A 10,618-nucleotide genomic window follows, 5' to 3' on the forward strand; every position below is an offset into this window, starting at 1 on the left:
TGCAAGTAGGAGTGCGCCCGGTCGTTGTCATGACGACGTTTGTTGCGGGTGCTGGAAAGAAGTGTGGTGCTGTTACAGGGCGCTGACAGCGTAATTTGGACTTGAAAACAATTGAAATGGATATTATTGTTATATATTGACGGTGCTGCGGTGGCGCCGCCCACTTGCTATTATCAGACGCAACTAGTCCTGAAGTCCCTATTATCACTTACTTTTACTAGTACATTATCACTCACTATTACTAGTATATTATCACTTGCTATTACTATTGTCACTTACTGTTATTAGACGTAACTAGTCCTAAAGCCTCTCTAGAGTGTATTTTTGAAATATGGCCCAAAGATACTCCCCTCAACACGTCATCTACGCGAGCTTAAAATCTGCTCCTATCCCCGTGTTCTCAAGTCTGTCTCACCATCGCGGAGCGTTGTCATGTCACGTTAAGCACACCTTGTACCAGATGGCACCCGGCACAGGGAAGATGTCACAATTGTAATTTACGCGAGAAAAGGCCTAAGACTGACTAGACACTGCCAATACTTGCGACCGCGACGGTAGCGTCTGAGCTCTCGCCTGGACCCCACGCCCCACCGAGCGCCGATCCCCGTGAGCCTCCTGACCCGAGGCTCGACACGGTGGGTGTGCCCCGCTGACCGCGCCGCCGCCGGCAGGAGGTGCCCGACTGGCTGGTCGAGATGTCCGAGCGGTTCAGCCGGATGAAGGAGCGGCGCGCGGGCCGAGGGCGGCGACGGCGAGCGGCGGGGACGCGGCGGCCGCGGCCGGCCCGGCGGCTTCGGAGGCGGCGGCGGCGGCTTCGGAGGCGGCGGCGGCGGCTTTGGAGGCAGGGGGCGCCGCAATCAGGGATTCTGAGCTTTCAGGGTATCTCTCAAGAGGGACCGACTGTGTGTGTATATGTCATTTGGTGGGCAAAATGAGTGTTTTTGTAACAAGCATATTTATTGTGTCGAGGAGTGGGCAGCTTATGTGCCAAGAATAAATATCTTTCCATTCGTGTTCCTGTTTTTGTCGGCGGAGCGAGATGACATATTGCTGCAGGGCCAGGGCGGTCTTGAAGTACCACTGGAGTAGAGTGGCATAACTGAGATGCCGGGATGCTGCGATGACCATCACCTCTCGAACCTGTTTTGGGTGCTTTCTCACGAAACATTCAGAACATTGAGGCTGGTGTCAAAGATCGTCACAAAATTTAGACAAATGAGAGCGTGTTGGATCGTGCGGCTTGGCGTTGAGCAGATATCTGACATGATACGTACTTACGCCTTGAAATCGCACTTTCCTAGTTTTGTTTCTCTTTTTTCGCTGCGGTTAAACCTGGCTTTAACCTGGCTTCCGCGGCGATACTGTAAAATTGCTCGCTCCGGGCTGTGGATTCGATACGAACCATTGTCTGCATTCATGTGACAAACATAATCGTGTCCCGTTACGAGAAGTGAGTCGTCACGGCTTTGTACGCTCATCGCGCATTAAAACATACTCCCCCCCCCCCCCCGACTTCACCTCACCTCCGGCCTCACCGCTCCCCTCACCTCACTACTCCCCCGCGCCTCACCGCACCCTCCCCCTCATTACGAGGGAGGTACGAGGGAGGGGGGGGGGGCAGTGAACACGCCCCCGGCGTGTTCACTGCCCCCCCCCCCCTCGCCCCATCGCTTCCCGCGACTCACCGCCCCTCACGCCCTCACCGCTTCCCCTCCCCGTTTCACACCGCTCCCCGCCCCCTCCTTCACCTCACTGCTTCATCGCTCGCTCCCCCGGGCCTCACTGCTCCACTGCGCCTGGCCGCTCTCCAGTGCTTCACCGCTCCTCTGCACCTCATCGCTTCCCCGCGCCTCACCCCCCCCCCCCCCCCCTCTCTCCCTTCTCCGACGTATGACACCATCGACCCCATAGTGCAGAGTTGCCCAACACCGGACACACACCGGAGAGCGCGTTGCCTCCTGTTCCCGGTCCGGTTTCTGCCACAGCGTCGGTTTCCGCGCCCGTAACGTGAGCGATGTCGGTGGCTGGACGCGGGCCGCGGCGGCGACCCGGGCAGCTTCCGGTGACCGGTTCCGGCTGCGGCGCAACCGAGCGAGAAAGCCGGCCCCGCCGACATTGTTCGGAGTTGCACGGGGGCGGGGGCGGACTCGCCGGCTGACCTATATCTGAGGTGACTCCGGCGCCCGGCGGAGGAGTCGGCCGTCGGAGCGCGGGTCGGGAGTGTCGGAGCGGCGAGCTGTCCGAGCTCGGGTGGGGTGTGACGGGGCGGCGAGCTGTCGGAGCTCAGGCTAGGAACGTCGGAGCGGCAACTATCGGAGCTCGGGTTGGGAGTGACGGAGCGACGAGCCGTCGGAGCGGCGCCATGCTCCGCGCGCACGCGAACACGGTGAGCCGCCCCGCTGTGATGTTAGTTAAAGTTGTTTGACACCTGCTGGTGCGGCGTGGGAGGTTACAGGAGCGGATATTGTGCAAACTGTGAAACAGTGGCTGGCGTGTTTGCTGTTGTTCTTGCGGGCTGCGGACAATGCGGGTTTCCCGTTGGATGTGCCTCCCTCGAGCGTTTAGGCCGAAACATTCTGTAATGTGATGTGGCTGTTGTGCTTTGCTGGCTTTCACCACCGGTGCATAACATAACCAAACAGGTGGTAAGCTGCGTTAAGCTCTTTCAACCAAGCTGTCATTAACCAATGCAATTCAGGCATCATGCGATCCCGGCCGCAGCCCCAGTACCCGGATGCGTTACACGTAGCCGCCACGGGGCCGGCGGCGAAAGTTTCTGCTGTGTCAGAGGGTGAAGGGCTCGTCGACCCGGCCGAGACAGCCCGTCACGCTCGGGGAGCGGCCGCTCCGGCCGGCAGAACATTGACAGAGCTGACCAACTGTCCCTGCGGAGTTCGCCGCGCTGTGAACCGGTCCAGGCTGCAAGGCAGGTCCCGAATGTGGGCTGCGCTTGCGGTGCGTGGACTGGTCACCTGCTAAAATTATTTACGTTTTCCCTACTCTGCATTTAGTAGCTCTGTGTTACGACAATAATCTTTCGGGTTCAACTCTGGGACATATAAGATGGCTGACATGGCATCGCAGTACGTTGGACTGCAAGCGCTGTTGGTGACCATGTTTCTGTACGTTATTGCCTGACAATAGTTTATTCGATCTTTCAGCTGCTGCTCTTGCTCTTGACTATTGCGTTGGAATGCTCCGCTAGAACCCACATACCCCGCGGAGCGCCGGCGAGCCCACCATCTCCGAACGCTCCGGGGCCGGCCGAGCTCGGACAGCCAGTCGACAGTAACGTCAGACGGGCTACTGACGTCCCGTCTGACGTCACCAGCGCGCAAGACCTCGAGCTGAGCTCCGACGGGTCCGACACCCACACCAGTCGCTCCGGCGGCCAGCGCTACTTCGTGGCGTACCCGGACGCCGCGTCGGCGCCCGAAGTGGCGGAGCGCGAGCGGCAGCGGCAGGCGCAGCTGATCCACTACGTCACGGCGCTGACGAACCAGGGACTTCGCTCCGGCGGGCAGGCGCTGGCGGAGGAGCGTCCCTCGACGGACGCGGTCCCGGCCGGCGGGAAGCCCAGCCACGCTGGCGAAGCCGGTGACGTCACGGAGACCGCCGAGCGGCTCACGCCGGAGCCGGCGGAGCAGCAGCTGTTGGAGAAGAGCGACGCCGGCAACGCCGAGCTGGAGAACACCATCACAGCCGGCGGCAAGTCGGCGGACGGCCGCCTGGCGGCGCTGCTGGCGCGCCGGCGGGCAACCGAGCGGCCCCGGCCGGGCCGGCGCGGCGCCGGCTCCCGGCTCGCCGTGCGCAGACGGCAGCGGCGGCCCCATGCAAACGCGGCGGCGGAGGGGGCCAGCACGGCCCGGCCGACCACCGAGGAACCGAGCACGATCGCCGTGTCGGCCGAGGGTGATGACGCAGCACCGTCCTCCACCGAGAGCGACGCGAAGGTAGACTCCGCCGCGGCACGCCCGAGCGCCGCTGGGGCCTGGAGGCGCCGGCCGGCGGGGGTCAGGAGGCGTGTTCAGATCCGTCGCCGGCGACCGAGCCAGACGGAGTCCGAGGAGAGCGGGACGAGCGGCCGGCGGCCGGCGAAGCCCACCAGCAGGGATCAGACTAGACGGCGGAAGCCGAGCCGTCCGAGAGCCGGTGGCGGTGAGGCGGCGCCAGTGGTGGTCACCGCGGCGCCCCTCCGCACGACGACAATCGCGACGGAGGCGCCGGAGCCGCAGCGCTCACAGGAGCGTCAGCAGCCCGCAGGGGCACCGGAGCAGTCCTCGCAGGCACTAACTCACCCGCTGGAACACCCACCGACCCAGACCCCGGCTCCAGTTCATAGGAATCCTGAGGGGCCCACGGAGGCTCCGCAGCCGCCGGGCGAGGTCCCCGAGCTAGCCGACGAACACTTGACGCCTCACTCCCCGGCGACCGCGCAGTTCTCTGACAGCTTGCGGCAGTCCACCGAAAGTCTGCGCCGGCTCTCCGTCAACTCGGCAGAAAGCACGACTCAGGACGTCGTGACGAAACCGTCGCATCGCAGGCAGCAGTCGCACGCGGCCCAGGGAAACGAGGTCGACGTGGACGGCCCGCACAATTTGCCGGATGTCGAGAGCGCTGGGTCATCGCCGGTCGTCAGCACCGTGCAGGTCACCACGAGGCCGCTCCACGAGCTGTATCAGGTCCTGACACAGACCCAGGGACAGAACCAGAGCTACGGGCCGGCCTCCCGCCAGCTGGCCCGGCTCGAACAGCGACCCACGGAGCGCAAGGTGCCGTCCAAGATCGAGCTGGAGTCGGGCTTTCAGCGATCATGCCCGACTCGCCGTTCCTCCCGGGGGTGGCGCCGTCCGCCCCGCCGCCGACGGGGTTCGAGGCGGTCGCCACGCCCGGCCCGAGCGGCGGCACGTTCGTCAGTGGCCCGCGCAAGCCCGTCCCGGCTCACGCCGGGCGTCCCGCCGGGCCCGGGCGCCGTCACCACGCAGCGGGTCGTCGGTCTGGGAAACTTCGCGCCGGAGCGGGCCCAGAACGGCGGCGGCCCCGCTGCGCCGGCCAGGCCCCAGCCGGGCTCGCCGTCTCCGCCGCCGCCGCCGCGCCGCAATCGGCCCCGGCCGGCGCCGGAGCGACAGCGGCAGCGAGGCGGCGGCGGTCACGTGCGCTTCCCCGGGGTGTCGGAGCCGGCGGCGGCAGCGACGGCGACGCAGGCGCGGCCCCTACAGCCAAAGGAACACGTCGGACTGCTCGCTCAAGGCAACGGGCAGCAGTCGCCTCTTCCGGCACTGGTGGGTCGACCGCAGTTCCCGCCCTTCGAGGGCTTCACTACGCCGCCCCTGCAGAACATTCAACACGTCGCTGGCCAGCCGCTGCCCCTCGAGCCGACGACAAGTCGGCCGCAGCTTCCATCCAGATGGGAGCCGACTAGCGCGCTCTCGCAAGGGTCCCAGCAGGACAGTGGTCAGCACGAGTTCCCTCAGCATCCGAAAGGCAGGCCAGAGTTTCCACCAAACCTCGGACCGTCTGGGACGTTCCCTCAGGGGTTTCAGCAGGAGAGTGGACAGGCTCCATCTCCTCTGCCGCCAGCGGGTCAGCTACGCTTCCCACCTAGCCACGCTCCGTCCGCCCCATTCCCGCTCAGGACTCAACAGAGCGGTAGTCAGTCCAATCCCATCAGCAACTTGGGGGTCGGCCTCATTTCCAGCAAGCCCGAAGCTGACCGACTCGTCCCCACTCAGAAAACATCAAAACGGCGCCCGCTTCCAGCTTCACCAGCGGCCAATAAATCAGCCGCAGTTCCCACCCAGTCAGCGTCCCGCCGACCCCCTCTCACCGGCGCCCCACGAGCGCGGCGAGCAGGCTCGACCTCCGCCGCGGGGTCGGCCCCCAGGTCGCCTCGCCCAACCAGCTGCCCACGGGGCCCTTCAAGAGCCAGCAGGGCGGCGGGCGACCGTTGCCTCCGCAGCCGCCGAGGCAGGGCCAGAGGCCGTCCGGGTCGGGTTCCCTCCGCCCTCAGCAGAGCGGTGGACACGGCGTCCCTGTCCCTAGCCACAGCGGGGCCACCCCCAGCTGCCGCCCAGCCGGCGACCGAGCGGCTCTGGCCCGTTCGGCGCCGGCCAGGGGCGAGCGGCGTCCGGCGCTGCTGCCGCTCAGGGACGCCGGCCGACCGCGGCCCCCCTCCCCACCGCGGATCCGGAGCAGCATTCCGCCCTCAGGGTGGCGGGAGGCCCCAGGCCGCCGCACGGCACCGAGACCGGCCAGGCAGCAGCGGCCGCCGCCGGGCTTGCAGCAGCTGGCCCCCGGCAGTCTGCTGCCCGGGGTCGCTCAGCAGAGTCCGTTCCGCAGAGTCTGCAGGCGCGGCCCCGCAGCCCGGCCGGCGCGTCAGAGCGGGTCGACACCTGGCGCCACCCGGCGACGGTCGCCAGTTACCCTACACCTCAGTCGGGATTGACCCGAGGAAGGCGCACATGATGACTGGGAGCGCAGACGCAGGTCTGGAGCTGTTGCAGGTGCATAATCAGAAGCTTTATAGCGCTCGCTGGCGATGTTTGGTATTGATATGTTTGCTATGATTGATAATCCGTGTCGTTCAAACATGGGGCGTTATTGATTACCTGATTTAGTCTCTGTGCATTGTGATGTCGTGTGGTACCCGAATGTGACCATGCGGCGTATATAACTGTGCGTGATGGCCTTGCGTGGGCGAGTATTTAAGAGCGATGCTTGATGTGGACAGCTATATTGAATGAACAATGTAATAAACGATGCATTTGTAATGGTGGTGTATTGAACGCGAGCTCGTTTCTCGTTTTGACGTACTGCGCTTATTTACTGGGCATCTGGAGAAGAAATAATGCAAGGGACGCGCTAACGCGTCGGGCAGGCTAACTGGCTACAGCCGCATCAACGCGCTACAATGGGCTTAAAATAATGACTGGGCCAGCGTGCGTCAAGCAGTAAACTTACAGAAAAGAACTTCGAAGGACGGTCGGGAGTCGGGATCCACAAGGACTTCGGCCATATGAGGCAGCATGGACAAGGCTCGATTTCAAGCGGCTACTTTCCAAGTAAGGAACGCCATTTCATGCCCCGAGGGCTTCTTACGGCAATGGTTTAAAGACGGCGCTCACGAATCGGTCGTCTGCATAAGGACGTTTACGGCGATGTGCTGTTACATTCGGCGGGCATGCGTCGTACCTACCGTGTTTTTGCAGATGTTAGCAGATTTGTTCAAGCTAAATATGGCCGCCCGTCGGTACAAAGCGGGTGGTACTTGGTAGTGAGGCAGTGAAGAGCATGCACGGCATGGATCACACATAGTGATAAGTTCATTGTATCAAATGCAGCATTTCTCCACACTTCTCTTTCTCAGCTCAATACGTAGGTAGTGTAGCAAGCGATAGCTTAACAGAATCGTTGTGGGATTATGCAGATACTTAGACAGGGTGAGAACTCACAAAATGACCTGATTTATGCTCACCGCCCTATGCATACAAATCAGAAATTACAGTCTTCCTTTGGGTATTACCACACAGCTTACGGGTCTCACCCAGACCACTGCGTCATATTTCTCCACAAAATGGCCGCACGCGTTTGCCGGATGAATTGGCATCCTTTAAAACCGATTTAGTTTGTGGTGATATTGACTATTTTTGTGAGTTTTTAACATACACTAAGCATTAAACAAGCAAAGAAAACAGGTGTAGGCAAGGAATCATCGTGGTAATGACCCGACGATTCCTTAGAGATATTACTATACGCAGTACGATTTTTACGATTGTGAGAAATTGTGCAAGCCATACGACTTTGATTTGGTTATGCTTGCATGACCGTATTCATTTGCTCGTTTCTCTTGCTTACTTACTTGTATCTTAATGAGTACCTTTTCGAGTTGTAATTTTCCTCCACCCACATAAATCCAATTAATAGCATACTACTTATCAAGTCCGTGTGGATCCAATACGAAAGCACCGTCGAATGCGCTGAACAACCCGGCATGCGCGCTGCGACCTCAATCAAATATTGCATAGCTCCGAGCGCCTTTTGACGTTAGGAGGTGGAGTCCTTCGCTAACCGGTGTTCCTCGGCACGACACGAGTCTTTCGCAACCACTCCGTCCAGCAGGGTGGCCCACAGAGATGATCACTCGGCCGCGGAATGAACGAACCGCGTGTGGTCATCCGCGCGCTCTTCCGCGGTCCTGACGGAGCAGAGGCCAACTGGACGGGGACCGTTAAATCTCGTTATAGTCGCGTAGGGGTTTGCACCACAGCTGCAACTCCACAAGCAGTTACGAAATCGATGCGATTAGGACCGTCAGTACATTCAATGTGCAATGTAGGCCATCTGAATTCGGTTTTCCTTATCACTTCGAAAACATGTGCTCCAAAGCACTTTCAGTTCTGCACCAGTACCTCATTTCCGTGGTTTGCATTGCAGCGTGTAAATTCGTGAACGGAGTTCTTAAAAGTGGCTGACGGCAGTGGGGTTATGCAGACTTTCGATTCCATATCGGGAGCCGGTCCTGCGTCGCTGCCGCGGCGCGCCGTGACCTCGTTATGACTCGGTGCGCTGTCACTCCTGCTTTCGCTGGCACGCTCTGTAAACGGCCAGCAAGTCTGATATATTGCTGCCGCCTTTGCAACACAGTCGCTCGGAACCCCGGATCACTGCGCCCGAGCAGTCTGCTAGCAAACCGGACTTCCGTCATTTTGACGTTCTGCGCCGCAGTTACTGGTTCTCATTGCTTTCCGTCACTGGCGAATTGATCATCAAAACCTATGGCCCCCATTTCATGCAGCCAGGAGCTCCTCTCTCAGTGATGTAGTTTGGATTGAGTTGGGAGGGAGCTTCAGCCCCCTTCCAACTTGGGTTCTAGCCCCCTAACGTTGGGAAGAAAGTGGGTCAAATCTGGAGAGAAAACTGTTTGTTGGTATATTTTAGGGGTACGTTGGGTCATTTAGCTTTGCTCAGCCCCCCCCCCATCTCATTTTGTGAAACCGTGCGCCCATGGCCTCTTCCTATCGATGACGTCATTGTGTCGGGCACAAACGAAGATGTATTAAGTGGTACAAGTGGAGCGGCGTGACTTAGGGCGAAAGCTCCAATATTTCGTCAAATGAGGTGCCCGGGATGGTCCGTCTTACACTATCACTTACTATATCACTATCACTCACTCCATCACTTACACTATCACACGTTACACATACAGCGGCCCAGAAGTGTATGTACCGCATGTTGCACAGCGGTCAGTGAGGATCAGAACATGCCAAGCGTAATGGTCCTAAAGGGACCATCGACCAAGGGATCATGCAGTACGCAGGAGCCTAGGAGATGATGCATGTAAGGTTCGCATGCCACTCTGTACGGTCCGTTGATGCAATATACAGCGGCCTAGGAGAGGCTGTTTCACGGACACCATGCGCGGTGATACTCGATAGGCCCGCATCACACGGCACACGGTGATAGAGCGCGTAGCACGATGCACTGAGGTCCGGAGACGTTCAGGCTCTGCTACGCAGTACACAGCCCACAGGAGTCGGGACAAGGACGGATGAAGTGGGCAATTAGTAGAGAATGGACATATTTGGATTTTTAAGAGAATCGGAGCTCGAAGGTTCGAAGGCAAACTTGCTCTTAAACACTCCTACTTGCGGACGAAGAAATACAATCTGATGATAATGTTTTCAAAACCAGGACGAATTTTATGCCTTCCACCTTCAAGCTGGCGTCCTCCGCCAAGGTGGGGTTTTTGGATGCGCCCTTGTATCCCAAACCCAGTGAATACGTACGGGACCCCCCGGCCAAGTCATACTGAAATTAATAAAACATACTGCCCCGTACGCATCCCGTAAGTCCCGTAAGATCCGTTTCGTTGGGCGCTCAGGTTTCCGGGTGGGGAGGGGAGGGCGCGCACAATATAGGAAGATTTCTGGATGATCGGATCAAGACGCTACATGGGCTGTGAGCGTGAAAGGTCGAATACAAGGGTTGACCATTCGGCTGTCGAAAATTATTCCACGTCCACGCAAGGCTGCGTTATAAAAAAAAAATCACAAAAAAAGGTAACATGAAACAGGTGCCTCTCATGTCGCTGCCTACAGGAGATATGAAGGAAACGAAGCTGGCTTTGCAAGTTTTAACCACCTCAAGGTGTCAGTAGCTCACTGGTATGTAACTCGGCACATGTTAGGATAGGGGCAGGAACGTGTCAAGGCAGTTTGTGTGGAGAGATGGTACTGAATTAGAACGCAATTGTTTCACTGAATCACGGCCACAAATACCACTTGCGGTTCTACAACAATGCTCTTGTTCATGATACTCTAGTGAAAGGCAAAATACGATTATAATCATGTTTTTGGGGCGTATCAAACGTGATATTTTAAGAAGAATTTAATTTAGTGCTGCCATTCTTTTATCCCAAACCATTTCTCCAAGCTCAAGTTATTCAAAATAACAAAAGATTAAAATTGGAATTACAGGTTGACTTATGTTATGAAAATTTGTATCAATTATGTACAAAAAGCCTCTAAAAAGGACTTTAGGCATGGACTTGGATCGACAACAAATCTCTGCACCAGGACGACGCCATCTTAATTCGTGGCGGGGCTGGGCGTCAGAAAAG

General features: G+C 58.7%; 1 protein-coding gene across 1 annotated transcript in view; it reads left to right on the plus strand.

Annotated features, from left to right (window-relative positions):
* The window catches only part of LOC119098531 (putative ATP-dependent RNA helicase DDX43), a gene marked incomplete at its 3' end in the record, with an annotated part of 34,620 nt that extends 33,831 nt beyond the window's left edge, over positions 1-789 (plus strand). Inside the window, 2 exon segments of the mRNA XM_037221488.1 lie at positions 672-731; positions 733-789. Of these exon segments, the coding sequence (XP_037077383.1) occupies positions 672-731; positions 733-789 (117 nt within the window).
* Between the last annotated feature and the right edge of the window lie 9,829 nt (positions 790-10,618).

This window comes from Pollicipes pollicipes, unplaced genomic scaffold (assembly GCF_011947565.3).
Source record: "Pollicipes pollicipes isolate AB1234 unplaced genomic scaffold, Ppol_2.1 Scaffold_4740;HRSCAF=5597_pilon_pilon_pilon, whole genome shotgun sequence".
Taxonomy (NCBI): domain Eukaryota; kingdom Metazoa; phylum Arthropoda; class Thecostraca; order Pollicipedomorpha; family Pollicipedidae; genus Pollicipes; species Pollicipes pollicipes.